Here is a 23,481-nt window from a genome sequence, read left to right as displayed (position 1 = left end):
TCTCCCTCATTAGTATAGGACGTTAGTCTTGTTTTTGAATCTGCTGACACACACACACACACACACACACACACACACACACACACACACACACACACACATTTGTAGCTCCGCCCTCTTTAAAAAAAGCTCAATCTCATTTGAATTTAAAGCGACAGTCACCAAAACGCCACAATCAGGACCAAAGCCTAAAAGGGTCAGTTTCAGAGAGCTATAAAACATTATTTGTGTGGTATTTTAAGCTGAAACTTCACACACACACACACACACACACACACACACACGCACACACACACACACACACACACACACACACACACACACTAAAGACATCAGACACTTCTTTTACATCTTGTAAAAAGGGGCATATTAGGTCCCCTTTAATATGTGTTCAAATTAAGATTTATAAACAGCGTATTTGTTTAGTTTTGTGCAAAAGACCCATACAGAAAATTGTCAGAAAACTGTATACTGTTTACATCAGTATATAAGAGAGCTAGGGATGCACAGATACCTTTTTTGGAAACGATCCGATCCCGATACCAAAATTCTGAGTATCGACCGATACAGATCCGATCCTGATACCAAAATTCTGAGTATCGACCGATACAGATCCGATCCTGATACCAAAATTCTGAGTATCGATCGATACAGATCCGATCCCGATAGCAAAATTCTGAGTATCGACCGATACAGATCCGATCCCGATACCAAAATTCTGAGTATCGACCGATACAGATCCGATCCTGATACCAAAATTCTGAGTATCGACCGATACAGATCCGATCCTGATACCAAAATTCTGAGTATCGACCGATACAGATCCGATCCTGATACCAAAATTCTGAGTATCGACCGATACAGATCCGATCCTGATACCAAAATTCTGAGTATCGACCGATACAGATCCGACCCTGATACCAAAATTCTGAGTATCGACCGATACAGATCCGATCCCGATACCAAAATTCTGAGTATCGACCGATACAGATCCGATCCTGATACCAAAATTCTGAGTATCAACCGATACAGATCCGATCTCGATACTGTGCTGTTATTTTTTTTTTAAACATAATAGTTTCAATAGTTCTGGTGCTAAACTCAAATATATCTTCTTTAGTAAAAACTAATAGACCTATTGTATATGACAGACGGCACAATATAACTAAAACATGATGCTTGCTGTAAACTAGGCTACATTATTTGATCTTTCCTTATATCATTGATCTGATCTGTTGTGGTCCAGCTTATGTTTCCTTTTTTAATAATAAGATTTTTCTTTGAAATCTGTAATAGGCTACCACTATTGACCCTAATCCTTGGTAAAATAACCAGCCTTTTAGCAAAGCCTGATATTTTCCTGCAGGTTTGACGCAGACTAAACTAAACTGTCTGAGGCCTTAAACATTCTGTCATCTAACCTTGCCGTGAGTGAGACAGAGAAACTGAAAGCATTTCTGAAATATTATTTATGTCTGAAAAATTACCTTTTTGAAACGAATTTGGTTTGGTATCATTTGTTGGTTATTTTTTTTATGTATTTTTGTTGGTCAGTTATCTACAACATAAACAAGAATATTTGAGGTGAAGTTCAAAACAAGGTCCGCATATAGGCTTCAGCGCACAAACTGACAAACAGGTCTGATTAATAAAATATTAATATAAATAACCTGACAGTGAAATCCTCAGTTTGAGAGTAGCCTATAGAAAACGTAAGTATTTTACGTTTTGTCAGTTTAGTGGGTAATTCGTACGAATTCAGTCGTACGAAATTGTACGATTTTAAAAAGGAGGCGTGACACCTAACCCCACCGCTAAACCCAACCGTCATTGGGGGATGAGCAAATTGTACTAAATTGTACGAACTAGATCGAACGAATTAGCCACTAAATCAAAAAGTTACGAATTGCCGTGAGATTGTGTTGCTATATTAGGCTAAATCATTTTCTGTTAATGACAATCCATATGCGGCCGTCAGTTTCACTTTTGTTAATTTAATAAACTATTCTGGCCACAATGAGCCAGGCTTTACAAACTTTTCGCAGCACTTAAAGTATTTCCCCTCGGAAGAATAAACTCAGTCTGAATAATGAGAGAACAGAAAGTTATTGTGGGAATAAATTTACTGAGTGGCTCACGTCGTGTCTGCGCAGCCGGATGTGTGAATGAAGCGCTTGATGCATCACTGAGACACAGTGCGCAGCTCTCCGGTACCTGCAGACACTTCCAAAACAGCAGCACAAAGGGGAGAAATCAGCGCGTTGAGGATCTGACCGATGTATTATTGAGCCTTTTCTAATTTAAAGTTTCTGGTAGGCCTACTTTGTGAGTGAAGAGCAGGTAATAATAACCCTCTCTACTCCAGTGTTGTGAATGCGATCTGCTGGTCTAACAGACACAGCGCAACATGATGTAGAAACCGCTATGAACTCCATGTTGCAGGTCAAAATGACCCAATTTAATGCAAAACTAAATGCATTTTAGATTATTTAAACTAATAGAGAAAGTTTTTCATGTTGTCATAAACAAACGCGGCAGGCAGTTAGACTTGTTAATGAATGAAGAATGACTGACAGGTGCAGCGGAGGGAAGCGCTGAACTGAACATGAATTTAAGCACATGAATATTCATCTGTACTTCACGTTAAACTATAGAATGACTTCAGAACATTTGATATATAGTAGGCCACTAGGCCTACATGACAACTTCGTGGCTTTTGTTGGCTTATAAAATACACAGAATATAGCGCACGCTCAAAATCGGATTTGGATCGGTACCAGCTGGCCGATAACCGATACAGCAAAAATATGCGATGGGGACCCACATCTCAAAGGACCTTTCCTGGACCACCAACACCTCCAGCCTGGTCAAGAAGGCTCATCAGCGCCTATTCTTCTTGAGGCAACTTAAGAAGAACCAGCCTTCATCAGCCGTCCTGGTGGACTTCTACCGCTGCACAATAGAAAGCATCCTGACCAACTGCGTCACAGTCTGGTATGGAAGCTGCTCTGTTGCTGAGCGTAAGGCACTGCAGCGGGTGGTGAAAACTGCCCAACGCATCACAGGAACTACACTGCCAGCCATTGAGGACATCCAGAAGAAACACTGTCTGCGCCGAGCACGCAGTATTCTTAAGGACACCTCTCACCCTGCTCACAGACTGTTCTCTCTCCTGCCTTCCGGCAGGCGCTTCAGGCTCCCCCGGACAAAAACCAGCAGACTGAGGAACAGCTTTTTCCCCAGAGCTGTCTTCCTTTTGAACTCTGCCCCTCACTGACTCTTTTGCCCCCCCCCAATACACCCCCCACACTCCTCTAACTTATACTCCTCACAATCACTGCACTATTTAACATTTGCACATTTAAAGTTTGCACATATTCATTGCACTGATTCACTTATCTGAACTGGACATACCCACAGCACATGGACATTTGTAATTTGTAATTATGTTTATCTATCTGCTACTCCTGATTATTAATAGCATCATGTACATATATTCATTTATGCAAATCTCTGTTCATAGCTAATACAACCTGTATATAATGTTGATAGTACATCCATCTGTAAATATCACCATAGTTTTTCTATAACTGCACTTTATAACTTATACCTGTATCCTGCACTTGCTGCTATTGCACTGCTGGTTAGACCTAAACTGCATTTCGTTGCCTTGTACTTGTACATGTGTAATGACAATAAAGTTGAATCTAATCTAATCTAATATAGTCACTGTCATGCTGAATAAACATGGATTTACTATTATGCAAATTGGCCTGCACTTTTATTCACTTGCAATTTACATTAAATCAGTATATCAGCTCATGCAGTCAAAGCCCTGACCCTGACATGCTTGAGCTACAGCAATACAAACCAAATATATGATATTATTTAATGATTTAAATGGATAGTTCCCCCCAAAATGAAAATTGTTATCATTTACTCATCCTTCACTTATTGCAAACCTGTTTGACGCCAAAGAATTTTTTTTTGAAGAAAGCCGGTGTTACATATTTGTGTTATTTGTGCTCTGTGTTTTCTCTCGCTCGCTCTGCTCTCCCATATCTGCTTTCATTATTCACAGGTTCCGTTCATTGGTCTATTCAGCTGTCAGTCATTTTACGGTTACGTCATTCTTACGTCACATCCAATTAGGCTTGTGCCGGTATTCAGTAATGCGATAAATCACGGTAATGAATATGCACGATATTGTTATCGCGGGCGCTTCAAAATACCGTGAAAAATAATAGATCCGAATTTACATTCTTAGAACGCGCCTTAGCTTATTTTCCATCAACCGCTTGAAGAAACACTGCGTATATGCTGCGCAGAACTGATGCGCACTCTGATGTAAACAATCCCCGCATATAGAAGCACTGTGTGCACACAGTGCGCGCCACCGCTCTCTAATCCTCACACGATGAAGAAGCATGGCGGAAGGAGGAACGCTGCCGACAATTTATCCCCCTTCAAAAAAAAAGTCAGAGGTTTGGAAATATTTTGGGTTCCAAAAAAATGCACAGGGATTGCTGATCGAAGACGGTTTCCCTTTGCACATTCACTTTGATATAATTGCTGAAGTTTACTTTTATATTGTGTATTGTTTTATTTATATTTATTTGTATTTAAATGTTTGAAGTACTTTTAGTTAATTAAAAAGTTATTAAAGTTACTAAGTTGACGAAACTGAAGTTTTTTGTGTTTTTTTACCTGTTTCTCTAGTAAAATATCGTGATAATACAGTATACCGTGATAAAAGCTCAATCAATTAATCGCAGCATGAAAATGTGATACCGGCACATGCCTACATCCAATAAGTAAAGACCACCCACCATAAAAGCGCGCGCCAGACCACTCACCAGCCCTCTCTTTTCTCTTTCTTATCTTGTTTTCTTGTTGCGTTCTGTACGAAAGAACCCGTCTGTGTATTTTGTTGTTGCCCGTTTCTGTGTGCACGTTATCTGTCCGTTATTCCTATATCACTCCATTTCTCTGTTTAAACGTTGTTTACGAGGCTTGGACGAAGCGGACAGGTAAGAAGGTCACGTGACATACATTTTGCAACACTTAGGACTACTCTTCTGTATAGTACATTAGATTAGGGGCGAGCGCCACCCCTTGTACTTTTGGATAGATAGATAGAGTAGACAGTCAGGACTCGGAAGACTCTTCGCGTGCTAATTATTTTGTTTCACATAGTTAGCTAGCTAGATGCTTCTGGGAAGTTAGATTTAGTTTGGGTTTTGTTCTTTTCGTTCCTTTAGCGCCGCCCACGTCCCTTCTGCCCGCTCTCCTGTCTTTGTATTTGTCTCAGTGTTGTAAATATTGTAAATAGTATATTTTGCCTTACTTTATTTTCTTTATTTTGGATTTACTCGTTGTTTTTGTTCACTTTGGGAAATATAAATAAAATCACAATTTTGGTTTATTTTGGTTGTCTTTTGCATTTATTCACTGTTTGTATAAATATATTTTAATTACGCCTGAATGTCAAACCCCACCATCCCCTAGACTAACATCAGGGGTTTGTAACAGCCGGAAACCTACTACAAAAGTCAATGTATACAGGTTTCAAACATTCTTCAAAATATCTTCTTTAGTGCTCAATGAGAATAAAGAAACTAATAAAGGTTTGGAACCACCTGAGGCAGAGTAAATAGTGAGTACATAATCATTTTTGGGTGAACTGTCCCTTTAAATGTTAACTAGACTTGGGGGTTATCTTGAGAACGCCTAGCCTGAAGGACTTAAATAATAATGTACATAATGAATAGATGGATGGACAGATAAATATGAATTGTCAGGTCAATATGTATAATGTAAAACTTAATAAATAAACGTTTCTGAGGTTTGGAGAAAGTTTCTATAGTTGAGCACTAAGTGAACACCATCAATTATTCACCACTGTGTGTGTCTCGCTCTGCCCTTATTGTCATGGTAACAGTGATGAACTCATATTTGCCCATATATAGTCATGTTATGATGATGTCAGTGGGCGGGGCTTATGAACAGTCTCTTCAGCTTTCCTCCATCTGTAACACTGAGCTCACTTTATTGATCAGAAATCAGAGACTGTGGAAGTAACTCAGGCTTAACAAGCCCCATGAGACACACAGATTGTGCTTATATAGATAGACATGTCAGGTCTCGCATTGTCAGCTTATTAGCAACAAACTTCTTAAGGTCCGTGAGGCAAAAAAATCATTACAAATATCATCAATTATAGATTTATAGCTGTGCTGCTGGTGTGCGCTACCAGTCAAATGTCTGAATTCAGTATACAACACTCTAAAATAGATTTAAATGAGCTCAAATGCGATCAAATGCCAAGCCCACGCTCTTATTTATACCAAAAACTCTGCAAAAATGCTACAAATTGGACCTCAGTGTGATTCAGATCAATTCAAATGTACATCCAGGAGTCGATTCTCATTATGGAATTGAACTTTGGAATAGACTCTTGATTCTCAACTCCTCCGAGTCAAGGATTCAGTTCTTTTCAGAATCGACTCCCTGACATAACCATCAGGAGCCACGGGGACTGGTTTGGACTCAATCTGGACTGTTTATTTTGTTAATCTCAAAAATGGGTGACTTTAATTATATGAATCACCAAGTTTCACAGATTCAGCTAAAAATCTTCTGTAAAGGGCTCTAGTTTTGGTCTTTTAACCAAATCTAATAAGTCTTTTGTGTTTCCAGAATGTGTGTGTGAAGTTTCAGCTCAAAATACCCTTCAGATCATTTATTATGTCCTGCTGAAAATGTCAATATTTGAGGTCAGAGAGAATTTTTGCTTTTTTGGGGCCTGTGCTAGTGGTCTGCATTTCCGCAGCTGTACTGCAGGAGCCCGCGTTACAAGAAATCTGGTCGAGTCCCATGGAATAGAATTCTTAACAAAACGCAGTAGCAGTCGGTCACTCTGGTGTAATCTGAACGGGAGCGGGCAGCCAGACAATATAGCGCTCCAGATGTTATTTCAGAACAGCATATCTGTGATTTCCTCATTATTATTGAGCACGGGTACAGCCAGCGCTCATGACTGTTACACATGCTGAACGCATGACCAGTGTTTCTGCACATGCTTTTTATTTATACAGTCTGTGTGCGTATCATCTGCATAACGGTCCTCAGAGCGGGCTTTACCATGGCAGAGCAATCTGAAGATGCACTGTCCTTAAAGGGCGTTCAGCTTGCATTGGAAAACAGTTTACTGTTAGGAAACCCACATCAGGCAAGTCTGGAAGAAAATTACCCTTTGTGATAATACCTCAAGGTTTTACCTTTTAGCAGTCACAAGACTGGAACCTCAGGTTTAAGGCGGCTTAATGTCTCATCACAAAGGGGCAAACAAAACTGACAGTAAGCCTACAATCCTTGCACATCCTACAGTTATATCTCTCTTTTGGTAGTACCCAATTTAAATGTAAAATTTTGGAAACCAGGGGCCTTATGTACGAAGACTTGCGTTGAAATCATATTAAGACATTGCATACGCACAAAGCTGTAAATGAGCGTACGCAGTAAAAAATTCAGATGTAAAACACTGTGTACGCAGAATCCCACACATATTCTCTTTGTACATTCGAATTAACGTGAAACTGAGCGCACGTGCACGAGCACAAAACCCCTCCCTCTCTCCCTCCTCCCTCATATGAATATGCTAATGACTCTACTTTAGCTAAACCAAACGAAAAAGCAAAGGCAAAAGCAAGCAAAAGGAGGAACTTTGAACAGAATGTGAATTGGAGGTGCTCCTATCAGACGTAGACTGGACGAAAACGGTGTTATTTGCAAGTTTGTCCTCCGGAATTAATAACAAAAGAAAAAAAATAGAGTGAGAGAGTTTAGCTGACGCGGTTAACGCAGTTGGGTCTGAACATCGCACTGTAAGTGAATTTAAAAAGAAATCGTCCGGCTTAAAGGTGTAAAATTTTGTGGCGTCTATAGCAGTGTGAGTGGCGTAGCTCGGTGGAGTCGCGCAGGTAGAGTCGATGGTCTTTACTCTCGTTGGTCTTCACACGAGGCTGCCGCGGTGAGACTAGCTGCTTATATACACCCCTGAGCGCTTTGCTGATTGAGCTCAGCTGGACACGCCTCGACAGTAAAAACACCCGAAACTGCAGCGGCTGGGCGCGAAAACGTCGACACACAAGCTTTTACAGTAACCAAGGAAACAGTGGCTAAACTTTCTAGTACTAAACGCAGATAGCTGAAAACAATTTTAAATGTCCTGCAACCAACACAACCAGCTGAAAACAAGTCTAAGTGTTCTCTAACCAAACACAGCAACTGAAAACAGGTCTAAATGTACTTACACGGTGTTGCTCTCGATGCTAAAGTGCTTCTCCTCTAAAGTGCTTCTCCTCTAAAGTTCTTCTTGTTGTCACGTTCGAGCATGAACTCGGTTCGAACCCAGCGTCTGATGAACTCATTCTTCTTTTCCCCCACTACATATCAGATTTTACCTACTCTTCATCACGACGAAGACAAGTAGGAATCATTAATAAGTGTGTGTATTATGTATGTTAAGCGCATTTGAGCATCACATATTATTTGCACATTTATTGAATGGAAATGTTACTGATTCATCCAAATTCATCTTCAGATGGCGCCTCTATAGCAGTGTGTGTGCAGTCGATCGCTCCGATTACGTTGCTGCAAATTTGATCGCTGCAAGTTGCGTTTTAATGTTTGGCTGGTCAAGTGCATGGTATGGAAACCTTATATACCTGCTAGACATGCGGATGATCCCCATACAGCTGCCATTGCACGGCTCAAAGACACTTTGTAGTGTGCAATTTAACACAATTGCCTCTAGGAGTCACCAATGTAAATAAAACAAACACACAAGAAATGCACGTACACCAGACATGAAGTTGGCATGAACCAATGCACATTCTCACGTTCATTTTATCGTAAATCCAAACATGAGCGTGAAATCTGGCGTACGTGGCGTAAGTTTTTGTGCGTACGCAGCGGGAATTTAGCGGGAACAGTCAGGTAGAAAATTATTCTAAGCGGGCAGCGGGTGATCAAAGACTGAATATACAGCAGGAGCAAAGCCTTGCGGAATAAAACCTTGTGGGAGTGGGTGGGAGCAGGACTAAAAAAACAGTCCTGCGCAGACCTCTAGCCTGTGCCTTTAAATGCAAATGAGATGTTTTCCCCACCCACTCAAAGTAGTTTCTTCCTGCCCTCTAGGAGAATGACAATCGGGGTCAGGATAAAGAAAGCAAAATGACAGACAGCACATCAGACACACTGAAAAAGAGACACACAGTAACAAACGAGCTATACACAAATGTGGTTACAAAGTTCGCTATGAACGCACACACACACATAAATATATGCACGTTTAACATATTGTGCTGTTTTTGCTTATCTACTCAAGGCAAATGTGACAGGATTTCCTTATATAGGATGTCATTACAGGAATGTAATGGATACAGGAATGGGGATAGGGCCTTGTATAAGCAGGCCAAATACACACTGGAAAAGGAGATCAGAGTCGCAAAAAGGAACTATTCTGAGAAACTAAGGAGTCAGTTCTCTTCCAGCGACTCAGCATCTGTGTGGAAAAGTCTGAAAAACGTCACAAACTACAAGAAACCATCCCCCAGCACTGTAGCCCATAAACGACTTGCAAACGACCTGAATGAGTTTTACTGCCGGTTTGAGAAAACCCCCCACACCCACTCTGAACTGCTCTTCATGCCACCATTAACACCTCCACCACCCCCCGCCTCTCTCATACCTGCCCTACAGTTTAACGAAGATGAGGTGCGCCAGGTCTTCCGGAAACAGAAGAGGAAAAAAGCACCAGGCCCAGATTTTATAACACCAGCCTGTTTAAAATCCTGTGCTGACCAACTGGCCCCCATCTTCACCCTGATCTTCAACAGATCACTGGAGCTGTGTGAAGTGCCCTCCTGCCTCAAACGCTCTACCATCATCCCCATCCCAAAGAAACCCAAACTTACAGGACTAAATGACTACAGACCGGTGGCACTAACATCTGTGGTCATGAAGTCCTTTGAAAAACTGATGCTGGCCCACCTGAAGGACATCACTGAACCCTCACTGGACTCTCTTCAGTTTGCCTACAGAGCAAACAGGTCTGTGGATGATGCAGTAAATATGGGACTGCATTATGCTCTGCAACACCTAGACAGACCAGGGACCTATGTGAGGATCTTGTTTGTTGACTTCAGCTCGGCGTTTAACACCATCATCCCAAAACTTCTCCTGCCCAAATTAACTCAGCTCTCTGTGCCCACCTATGTCTGTCAGTGGATCAACAGCTTCCTAATGGACAGGCAGTAGCTGGTGAAGCAGGGAAAATTCTCATCTAGTATCCGCACAATCAGCACTGGCGCCCCCCAGGGGTGTGTCCTCTCCCCACTGCTCTTCTCCCTGTACACAAATGACTGCACTTCAAAAGACTCCTCTGTGAAGCTCTTGAAGTTTGCAGACGACACCACACTTATCGGCCTCATTCAGGACGGTGACGAGTCTGCTTACAGACAGGAGGTTAAGGAGTTGGCTGTCTGGTGTAGCCACAACAACCTGGAGCTCAACACGCTCAAAACAGTGGAGATGATAGTGGACTTCAGGAGAAACCCCCCTGCTCTCCCCCCACTGAGCATCATGGACAGCACTGTGGCAGCAGCGGAGTCATTCAGGTTCCTGGGCACCACCATCTCTCAGGGCCTGAAGTGGGACACTCACATTGACTCCATTGTCAAAAAAGCTCAACAGAGGATGTACTTTCTTCGTCAGCTGAGGAAGTTTAACCTCCCAAAGGAGCTGCTGAAACAGTTCTACACCTCCATCATTGAATCAGTCATCTGCACATCAATAACTGTCTGGTTTAGCTCAGCTACTAAATACGATCTCCAAAGACTACGTCGAATAGTTCGGACTGCTGAGCGAATCATTGGTACAATGCTTCCTACTCCCCAAGAACTGTACTTATCCAGAGCGAGCAGGAGGGCTGCCAAAATCACTCTGGACCCCTCACACCCAGCACACTGCCTCTTTGAACTGTTACCTTCTGGTCGACGCTACAGAGCACTGCGCACCAGAACAGCCCGACACAGAAACAGTTTCTTCCCTCAGGCAATCCATCTCATGAACACTTGATGATAATAATTGTGGAACCAACATCACTACTTGCTATACACTTTTATACACATATACACTTATTTAACAACACACTTTACATGCCAATTTGCACATAACAGCTGCACATATAACGTTGTATATAGTAATAAACATGTACATACACTTGTCAATCTGTATATTTGCACTCACTACTTACTTCTATTTTTAAAATATATTTATTATCTGTTTTTTGTCCTGTCTCTGTAATCCTGTTGCACTGTAGAAGCTCTGTCACCAAAACAAAAACCTCGTATGTGTGAACATACCTGGTAATAAAGCTCTTTCTGATTCTGATTATAGCTCAGTTACAGTACAAATAAAGCTGATTTTACGTCCACATGCAGGACTCCTGTTGTGTGACTGAAGCATCCTCGTTTATAGTTGTGTACACTAACAGTTACGAATTACGTAACTGCTCTAAAAGTAGAGTTACTGCTATAAGAACACAAAGTGTAGCACTTACTATTTCTTGAAGTGCAGATTGATCACAGAGAGTTGAACAGATCTTTTAATCCCAGTTTCTTTGCAAATTGTGCATATTTGCATGTGTGTTAATACTGAGACATGCTAATATGTGTCTGTCGATCAAGTGGTGGGTGGGGAAATCCACGCTGCTACATCATGTTGCGGTGGTCCTCAAAAACACTGGGAAGAGACTTGTGTTTCTGTCACTCCAATATGACTGTGGACACACTATACCTTCTGTACACACACGTCTGTCCAAACAGCTTTAAAAAAGTTGACTTTGCATCATAGGTGCCCTTTAACGTTCTACTTAACCAAAAAAAAGTAAGCTACATCTTCGATAGACTGAGGGTGAGAACATTTTTAATTCTCAGGCCCGGATTGGCTAATCGGGAGGACCGAGAGAATTCCCGGTGGTCTGGTCCTTTTTTTTTTGGCCGCGAGGGCCAGTGTCCCTAGCCGCTTGCACTCTCAGCAGTCGCACTTTTTTACAGCAGCTCTGCTCTTTATGTTTATTTTCTCGCAGCCCCCTGAGCAAATATAACGTTATTGGTTGGCGCGGACAAAAGTGGAGAGGGTTGGGGAGTCGTGAAAGTGAACAGCGGACGGGAGAGGAGGGCAGTTGAGGAGGAGCCCTGAATTAAGTCCTGAATTAATGGATATGACACCTGCTCAAGGAAAATCAGAAGATTCACTACATTAATGAATCTGACATAACTTCAGAAATCTAGAGATCAAAATCTAAAAAGGGGAGAAAAAGACCTCAATAGAAAGTGTGGTCAAAAGAATGTAAAACAGTGCAATACTTGTTTTATTCTTTACTCCACACGCACTGACATAACAGTGCCATTGTGGTCAGCACGTTGCGTTATGACGCTGCTAACCAGGGTTTGAATCTTACCTGAATAGTTTTTTTTTTCATTTTTAGTGTTAAGACATAATATACTGTGTGGGTTACTTATATAGGTGTACATATTTTATTTTTATTTTTTGTGTGACCACCGTTACAAAGGACTGGATCGCTATAAAGAAGTTTGCACAGAATATATAATCAGATATTGCAGGAAAGGACATTGTGATGTTTTAAAGAATAGTGTTGGAGATTTAGCTCCCCTTTAATGTTCTCATATTTATGAAAAACATTTGAAGGTCTAAAGCAGCTGTTTCCTTGAAAAAGACGTGAGAGTGTCATTAGAAACTGAATTGGAAATCACCTTATTTTAATATAGTCAGTCGTGAACTGAGGTGGGCCGGTCTAAGGCTTAAAACTCCAGGGCTGAAAAGGAGTCCCACTCCGGCCCTGTTCTCAGGTCAACTTTCCCTTTAATACACATACACAATAAATATGAGTATTATTGTTATGAGCGATTTATCATCATTTCTTACCGTGGGAAATCATCGTCCTGCCACTCGTCTTTGACCTCCATGTTGTCCATGCGTAAAGTGGCTTCAGTGGTTCCCATCCTTTGCTCTGGATCACACTGTAAACAACAGAAGATCAACACATTTACATACACTCACCGGCCACTTTATTAGGTACACCTTACTAGTACCGGGTTGGATCCCCTTTTGCCTTCAGAACTGCCTTAATCCTTCATGGCAGAGATTCAACAAGATACTGGAAATATTCCTCAGAGGTTTTGCTCCATATTGACATGATAGCATCACACAGTTGCTGCAGATTTGTCTGAATCTCCCGTTCCACCACATCCCAAAGGTGCTCTATTGGATTGAGATGGTGGGTTATCCTGCTGGAAGTAGCCATCAGAAGATCAGCAGTTTCTGAAATACTCAGATCAGCCCGTATGGTACCAACAACCATGCCACTTAAATCACCTTTCCTCCTCATTCTGATGCTCGGTTTGAACTGCAGCAGATCATCTTGACCATATCTACATGCCTAAATGCACTGAGTTGCTGCCATCTGATTGGCTGATTAGAAATTTGTGTTTAACGAGCAGTTGGACAGGTGTACCTAATAAAGTGGCCGGTGAGTGTATTTTCTCGAGCAATAAAAACATAAACATTTATTTTCTTGTCTGCTTAGTCCCTTTATTAATCCGGGGTCGCCACAGCGGAATGAACTGCCAACTTATCCAGCACATGTTTTACACAGCGGATGCCCTTCCAGCTGCAACCCATCTCTGGGAAACATCCATACACACTCATTCACACCCATACACTACGGTTAATTTAGCTTACCCAATTCACCTGTACTGCATGTCTTTGGACTGTGGGGGAAACCGGAGCACCCGGAGGAAACCCACGCCAACAGAGGGAGAACATGCAAACTCCACACAGAAATGCCAACTGACCCAGTAGAGCAGAGGTCACCAATCTCGGTTCAGGAGGGCCGGTGTCCCTGCAGGGTTTAGCTCCAACTTGCCTCAACACATCTGCCTGGATGTTTTTCAAGTATACCTAGTAAGACCTTGATTAGCATGTTCAGGTGTTTGGTTAGGGTTGGAGCTAAAATCTGCAGGACACCGGCCCTCCAGGAACAAGTTTGGTGACCCCTGCAGTAGAGGCTCGAATCAGCGACCTTCTTGCTGTGAGGCGACAGCACTACCTACTGCGCCACCGCATTGCCAAACCATGAATATACTGTAGAAAAATGTAAATATTCACAATATTATTTTTTAAGCAACCATATTTCCTCTGTAGACCCCCTTACTCAATTGCTAACCTCTTATCAAAATGCAATAATTAACGCCAATCTGAAACCTTTTCTTTTTGTCTGACATCACCTGTTTAACCCTCCACTGTAACCAGATGAGTGTCACCTGTCAACATCCAGTCATCTTCACATGACAAGATCAACATTTCTCTCACTGAAGGTCCTGTTCACAGCAAAATAAGTGCATTTATTCCTTGGAGCTTTTGTTAAAAATAAAATAATGTCTTGTTTTCTAACAGATAATTATAATATAATATAATATAACAGATAGGGTGTTTTAAGGAAACTCAATGTAAACTTATTAGTCTAGAAAATACTTATTTGTTTAAGAATCTTTCAATATTTTGACTAGAAACAAGACAAAACTATAATAATAACCTAAGTAATGAATGCATTAACGCTGTGTTTTCTCTGAAATACGTCACACTGCAGGACAAACATCATGTAATAAATCATCTGCTTAAATACACTTACAACACAAGAGTTTCTCTTCAGCGGAGCCGATTCCTCAATGACTTCACCTTCAGGCCTGTGGATTTCTCAGCTAATGTTTAAATCCATAGTGTTGATGAGATGAAGATGCTCAGATCATACTCCCAGTTCATCTGTGTATACGCGCTTTTCCTCAAAGACAGGCCGGCTGGATGTTTTCAGGACGCTCCCAAAAAGCTCCTCAGCATCTGTGCATTGCCCTTCTCATCCACAAATAAAGGCTGATCTGTGATGTGTGATTATTCATGGCTGACTCCGCATCCAGCATATAATCCCGCTCTGGATGATGTGATGTCACCTGCAGCCTCCTCCCCGTTGGTCTCTTTCTGTGTTTTTCTCCGGACGAGCATTTATTTCCCTCTGCTATAAAAGGCGGTCTTGTGCTTCTGCTCTGGATCTGGAACAAGCTGCAAAAGATGGACGTCTCTCGCTGTTCCCTAGCAACTGCATCCCAGTCTCTGCTTCCCTGATGGGCTCAGTGTCTCCTCTGTGAGCCGCTTTATCGCGCTCACTCTCTCTCTCTCTCTCTCTCACTCACACTATATATATATATATAAAAAAATATATATATAGTAAACATTTTAGTAGTAAATAAAAATTAAATATGCAAAAAAATACAAATATTAATAATAAATCTGAATAAACTGCACATTCAACAATTAACATTTTGGGACAAAACAGTAATAATTAGTGTATTTACAATGATTCATTTATCTACAAGTCTCTCTCTCAATTCAATTTATTGGCATGAAACCGGTATATATATATATATTGGCAAAGCATACATAGCAAGAAAAAAAACATGTTTATTTGTTGTGTGTGTGTGTGTGTGTGTGTGTGTATGTATGTATATATATACAGTATATATATATATAACAATAAAGTGCATATACAAAAAAACACAAAATACATAAATATATATACTATAAAATTGCATAAATATACCACAAAACATACAAAAAAAAAATTATATACATTATATCGTGAATTATTAGTTTGTTTTTTGTTTGGCATTTAAAGGGTAAATGTCAAATTTGCATTTTATATTAAATGTACTTTATATAAAGTATTTTATATAGACATTTTAATACAGATTTTTTCAATTATATTCTTTCTCTCTAATTCTCTCTTTCCCTTTGCTCAATTCAATTCAAACTTGCTTTATTGGCATGAAAAATGTTGCGTCAAAAATGTACGCCAAAGCATTTGTACTGTTTACAATTAACAGAACACATAAAAAAAACAAATGACATAGTAGTAGTGAAGAAAAAAACAACAGTTAACAGTATATTTAACAATTAACAATTTAGGATATAATATAATATGATATGATGATATATTATAATTTAATATAATATAATATAATATAATATAATATAATATGATATGATATAATATGATATGATATAATATAATATAATATAATATAATATGATATGATATAATATAATATGATATAATATAATATAATATAATATAATATAATATAATATAATATAATATGATATATAATATAATATAGTATAATATAATACAATATAATATAATATGATATAATAAAATATGATATAATATGATATAATATAATATGATATAATATAATATGATATGATATAATATAATATGATATAATATGATATAATATAATATGATATAATATATGATATAATATGATATAATATGATATGATATATAATATAATATGATATAATATGATATATAATATAATATAATATGATATAATATGATATGATAATATGATATATGATATGATATAATATGATATGATATGATAATATGATATGATATATGATATGATATAATATGATAAGATATAATATAATATGATATAATATGATATAATATGATATGATATAATATGATATGCTATAATATGATATGATATATAATATAATATAATATGATATAATATGATATATAATATAATATAATATAATATGATATGATATAATATGATATGATATAATATGATATGATATATAATATAATATGATATAATATAATATGATATAATATGATATGATATAATATGATATGATATATAATATAATATAATATGATATGATATAATATGATAATATGATATGATATATAATATAATATAATATGATATAATATGATATGATATAATATGATATGATAATATGATATGATATATGATATGATATAATATGATATGATATAATATATGATATGATATAATATGATATGATATAATATAATATGATATGATATATAATATAATATGATATAATATGATAATATGATATGATATATGATATGATATAATATATGATATAATATAATTTAATATAATATAATATGATATAATATAATATAGTAATATAATTTAATATAATATAATTTAATATAATATAATTTAATTTAATATAATATAATATAATTTAATATAATATGATATAATATAATATGATATAATTTAATATAATATAACAATATAATATAATATAACATAATATAATATAATATAATATAACATAATATAATATAATATAATATAATATAATATAATATAATTAATATAATATAATATAATATAATATAACATAATATAATATAATTAATATAATATAATATAATTAATATAATATAATATAATATAATATAATTAATATAATATAATATAATATAATATAATTAATATAATATAATATAATATAATATAATATAATATAATTAATATAATATAATATAATTAATATAATATAATATAATATAATATAATATAATATAATATAATATAATTTAATATAATATAATATAATATAATATAATATAATATAATATAATATAACATAATATAATATAATTAATATAATATAATATAATATAATTTAATATAATATAATATAATATAATATAATATAATATAATATAATACAATATTTCTCTCTGGCAGCTGCTTGTCCCTCTGCTCTACATCTGCAAGCACAAGCTCCTCCCACGCCTATTAGAGTTTTCTGATTGGAGGATGCTCATTTCCTGCCACGCTCTCCGATTGGCTGGGCTGCGGTGTGATGATGTCATCTGTTTAGTACTCTGGAGGCTCACAGGCTTTGTGCATTTTAATTCATGAAGTATGACATTTGCAGTTTATAGGGCAGGACATTACTCATCTTGTGCTGCTTTACAATACGTACATTTCAGGTACAAGCTAAAATATTAAGAAAGCAAAAAGCAATGTATTTTAAAAACTGGATGTGTTATTTACTGTTACGTTTATGCTAGATAATCTACATTTTGTTTAATCTATTTAATGTGCAGTTATGCATACATGTAAATCAGGAAGGTGGAGTCTGATAAATCTGCCTGTTTGGTTTGAGGCATGACTTTTATGCAAATTTATTCCCACAATCTCCTTTCAGTCTCACATTAAGGCTGGGTCAGCTGGCATTTCTGTGTGGAGTTTGCATGTTCTCTCTCTGTTGGCGTGGGTTTCCTCAGGGTGCTCTGGTTTCCAGTACTGGGTTACGGCTGGAAGGGCATCTGCTGTGTAAAACATATGCTGCAGTAGTTGGTTGTTCATTCCACTGTGGTGACATTCATTCATTTTCTTTTAGTCCCTTTATTAATCTAGGGTCGCCACAGCGGAATGAACCGCCAACTTATCTAGCACATGTTCCACCCTTCCAGCTGCAACCCATCTCTGGGAAACATCTATACACACTCATACACTACAGACAATTTAGCCTACCCAATTCACCTGTACCACATGTGTTTGGACTGTGGGGGAAACCGGAGCATCTGGAGGAAACCCACGCCAACACGGGGAGAACAAGCAAACTCCACACAGAAACGCCAACTGACCCAGCCGAGGCTCGAACCAGCAACCTTCTTGCTGTGAGGTGATAGCACTACCCACTGAGCCGCCGCCATTATTATTATTATTATTATAATTATTATTATTATTAGTGTAGTGGCTAAAATAGTGCAGTGGCTTGAACTTTATTAGTCTGTGCAGGTATATATATATATAAAAAAACAACAAAAAACAAAACATTGACCTACAAAGTAAAAGTGCTCAGGGGTTTTGATGTGCTCTTGTTCAACACACACACACACAGCCATGACCATCCTAGACTCTAATAAACTGGTGCTCAGATGCTTTAGTCAGTCACTGAAGCTCTTCATAATGGACGAGAGCGACTGAGAAACATGAAGCCTGAGGTTTTTCTCTCTGTACAAACAAACACTGACCTGAAACATCCATTAAAACACACTCACTCCACCATCTGCTTTCTCTGTATATATCAGCCTCACGGACAACAGTACACACACACACACAAACACACAAACACACACGCACACACTCTAGAAAATGAGTTTGCTGCTTATATAAAACAAGCTGAAACAACACGATTCTTGTTTTTCGTGTTGGAGGGGGGAAGCTACTTACTTTTATTTTTGTTGAATCCACTTAACATCTGAACAGTGCCTTTAACTGTGCAGGAATTATAATATCACTCCGAGCGATTGAATTATTAGAAAATATTGTGTGTATTTGTGTCTAATAATTTACTGGACCAGAATCCACTTTTCCTACTTCGATTAACATCAGATTGCAGAGCTGTTTTCTTCAGAAAGCTCAGTATTGGCACTGCGCATCTACATTTGTAAATATATGATATACACATATCTATTAGTAATTCCTGTACATAGCAAATACCAACCTGTACATTATGTTCATCTATTTGCATATCTCTGAGTATAAATAGCAACCTGTACATCATGTCCATCTATTTGTAAATCTCTGATTCTATTAATGCGACTTGTATATTATGTTCATATTACATCTCTAAACATTACCCAATGATTTCTAGAGTTGCACTATATAATTCTGCACTTTCTGCTATTGCACTCCTGGTTAGACCTAAAATGCTTTTTGTTGCCTTGTACTTGTGTTTAATGACAACATTAAATCTGATCTAATCTGACATGATGTGGATGAATGCTGTACTTGTCTGTACTTACCAGCAGAGGGAGCTGAAGTTCACAAAAACCTCCATCAGCTTAAAGAACAGGAGAAAAACTGCATCTGCTTATCTGGTGACAAGTGAGAACAGATCCATGTTTTACAAACACCAAATTATATGTCTGAAGGTGATTTAAAAACAAAAGGATTAAAATGATGCAGCCGTTTTATAATACTTACAAAAAACCAATACTAACAATGACATGAAAGAAATAGCCATAATATTAAATATTAATTAAAATATTAAATTAAAATATTAAATAAAATAAATAATAAAATAAGTGGATGCATTTCAATTTTGTATACCATGTTACTCCTGCATTTTATATATATATATATATACACACACAGACACACTCACTGGCCACTTTATTAGGTACACCTCTCCAACTGCTTTTTAACGCAAATTTCCAGTCAGCCAATCACATGGCAGCAACTCAATGCATTTAGGCATGTAAACATGGTCAAAACAATCTGCAGCAGTTCAATCCGAGCATCAGAGTGAGGAAGAAAGGTGATTTAAGTGACTTTGAACGTGGCATGGTTGTTGGTGCCAGACGGGCTGGTCTGAGTGTTTCAGAAACTGCTGATCTACTGGGATTTTCACGCACAACCATCTCTAGGGTTTACAGAGAATGGTCTGACAAAGAGAAAATACCCAGTGGATGGGCAGTAAGGCGAAAGTGGTCCAACCGGGTACTAATAAGGTGTACCTAATAAAGTGGCCGGTGAGTGTTTTATTTATGAGTGAAATATGAACAGATTTCAGTTTTGTATATTACCCTGCTATTACTGCATTTAGCCCTTTATGTATTAAAAAAAATATTAAACTTTAACGCATTTAACATCAGTAAGACACTGTTTTAAGCAAAGCATTTAATTTGTGATCATCACTGTCATTTTATGCAATCTTTTGCTCATTTATCGTTTTATTGATTATTGCTGTATGATTTTTATCTTGTAGCGCTTTGAGAGTAGGAAAGCCCATCACAAATAAAATGTATTATTATTTATACTTCAGAGTCTTGATAAAACTGTGACAAATATCTTTTTTTCAATATAAAAAAACATATATGTAAATAAATAATGTTAATAAATTTCATTTTTTTAATATAATCATGCTATTAACATGTTATTACTGCAACCCATGCTACTATATATATATATATATATATATATATATATATATATATATATATATATATATAGTGAAGTGTTTTAGGTGTAATTTTTCCCATTCTTCCTGCAAACAAGTCTTAAGGTGGGCAACAGTATGAGGTCTCTGTTGTTGCATTTTTTTGTGCTTCAAAATGAGCCACACATTCTCTATTAGAATACTGGCCTGTCTGCAGTATTACTACCTGTATGCTCTTCCTCCATAGCCAGGACTTTGGCATGTGTGCAGAATGTGGTTTTGCATTGCCTTGTTGAAATATGCATGGGTGTCCCTGGAAAAGAAGGCAGCATATTGTGTACAGTACACATTTCCACTCTGTGGTGGTCCATCCCAGATGTCTTCAAGTCCATGAAAGTCGACCGCTCTTACGGACACTGTTAACATAGGGCTTCTATTTGGCACAGTACAATTTTAACTGGCATTTGTGGATGTATCTATGTATTGTGATACTTGACAAAGGTTTGCCGCAGTAGTCCTGACCCCATGTGGTGATCTGGCTTCTAGATGAATGAGGATTCTCGATGCAGCTCCACCTGAGGGATCAGAGATCACGGTTGTTTAGCTCAGACTTGCAGTCTTGTCCTTTACACACTGAAATTCCTCCAGATTCCTTAAATCTTTTAAAGATGTTCTGCTCTTTTAAATGTGAAATATCCAAATGTCTTCCTGTCTTTCTTTGAGGAACATCGTTTTTAAACATTTCTGTAATATTCTCATATATTTGTTGGCAAACTTGTGATCCTCAGCCCAACTTTGCTCCTAAAGGACTAGACCTTTCTTGGATGCTGCTTTTGTCCCAAATCATAATTACAATCACCTGTTAGAATCACCTGCACTGTTTGCTGGCTGCCCAGCATCCTCTATTAACAAACTTCAGCTAGTACAAAATGCAGCTGCCAGAGTTCTTACCAGGTCTAGAAAATTTGATCACATCACCCCAATTTTATCCTCCTTACACTGGCTGCCTGTTAAGTTTCGTATTGAATTAAAAATATTGCTTCTTACATATAAAGCTTTAAATAATCTAGCTCCTGTTTATCTAACCAATCTTCTGTCTCGCTACAATCCAACTCGCTCTTTAAGGTCTCAAAACTCAGGGCTTCTGGTAGTACCTAGAATAGCAAAGTCGAGTAAAGGAGGTCGAGCCTTCTCATTTATGGCTCCTAAACTCTGGAATAGCCTTCCTGATAACGTCCGAGGCTCAGACACACTCTCCCAATTCAAAACTAGATTAAAGACCTATCTGTTCAGTAAAGCATACACTTAGTGCACCACTTGGGGGCTTCCACACAGGTTATGCATCTTGTTGATATACACTATGAACATCAGCTACGCTAATTATTTTCTTTATTCTCCATTTCCACCTGGGGATACTCTTCCCGAGGCCCTTAGACTATGCAGAGTCACTGATTCGATCCAAGACCAACGACGAGATGATCCCAAGGTTTTTATATCCTGGACCTGGCCGAATCCTGCGCAGCTACTGTGGTGGTCATGGAGGAGTGGAGAACATGAGACTGATTCCTGTGACGCTCCAGAGACAGACGAGTCTTCGCTGAGGCCAGCTTCCAGCCTCCGCCACTGAGACTGCAGCTCTGGACAAGACGTTTGGCCAGCGGATAAATTAAAATGGTCGTGCCCAACTGAGCCTGGTTTCTCTCAAGGTTTTTTTTCTTCACTTCCACCTTTAGTGAAGTTTTTTTTCCCTCTCCGCTGTCGCCACTGGCTTGCATGGTTCAGGATCTGTAGAGCTGCGCATCGTTGGATTTGCTCTTCAGTATTTGGACTCTCAGTAGTGATTATTAAACCACACTGAACTGAGCTAAACTGAACTGAACTTAAACACTACAAACTGAACTACACTGTTCCTATTTACTGTGACCTTTTATGTGAAGCTGCTTTGACACAATCTACATTGTATAAGCGCTATACAAATAAAGGTGAATTGAATTGAATTGTTGACATCAGCTGTTTCAAATCACATCTTTATTTCAGCAGTTTACCTGATTACTGCCCTAAACTGATCCTGTACTGTTTTTGGAATGTGTTGCAGGTCTGAATGACAGGAAAGGATGGATATTTACAAATGAAATGAAGTTGACCAACCAAAACATGCAATATTTTGTGTCCTTAATGTACAATGCAATGAAATACAACTCAAAGTAATTTTGGAAATCACTACTTTCTAATGTGGACAAATTTCAGTTTTGTATATTACCATGTTATTACTCCATTTAGCCATTTTTTTTGTCTTTAATAACTTCCAAAAAACCCATGCGTTCAGTATTACCTGTGGCGAAGCTCAGGTGTGTGTCCTTCACTCAAGGAGAGTTTGTGTTGACGGTATTATTTCTCTATAAGCTCTTGATCTGTTTTTCATCTCGATCTGAGCTGCAGAATCCACAGCACATCTCTCAGTGTTCGCAGGTCTTCACAAAGCTGCAAATAAAGGAGAAACGCATGCAGTGAGAGACAGAGATATATACAAAGACC

The 23,481-nt window shown here is 37.9% G+C and overlaps 1 protein-coding gene across 1 annotated transcript in view; it reads right to left on the bottom strand.

Moving 5' to 3' along the window:
• Nucleotides 1-15,263, bottom strand: part of atcayb (ATCAY kinesin light chain interacting caytaxin b) — a 53,353-nt gene extending 38,090 nt beyond the window's left edge. Inside the window, exons 1-2 of the mRNA XM_056445992.1 lie at nucleotides 14,780-15,263; nucleotides 13,015-13,109 (exon numbers count right to left, since the gene is read on the bottom strand). Coding sequence (XP_056301967.1) covers nucleotides 13,015-13,091 — 77 coding nt within the window. The 5' untranslated portion in view covers nucleotides 13,092-13,109; nucleotides 14,780-15,263. The remainder of the gene's footprint in view (nucleotides 1-13,014; nucleotides 13,110-14,779) is intronic.
• Nucleotides 15,264-23,481: the final 8,218 nt, after the last annotated feature.

The sequence above is a fragment of the Danio aesculapii genome, chromosome 2 (genome assembly GCF_903798145.1).
Source record: "Danio aesculapii chromosome 2, fDanAes4.1, whole genome shotgun sequence".
In the NCBI taxonomy this organism is placed as follows: domain Eukaryota; kingdom Metazoa; phylum Chordata; class Actinopteri; order Cypriniformes; family Danionidae; genus Danio; species Danio aesculapii.
This window is presented reverse-complemented; position numbering and strand designations above follow the sequence as displayed.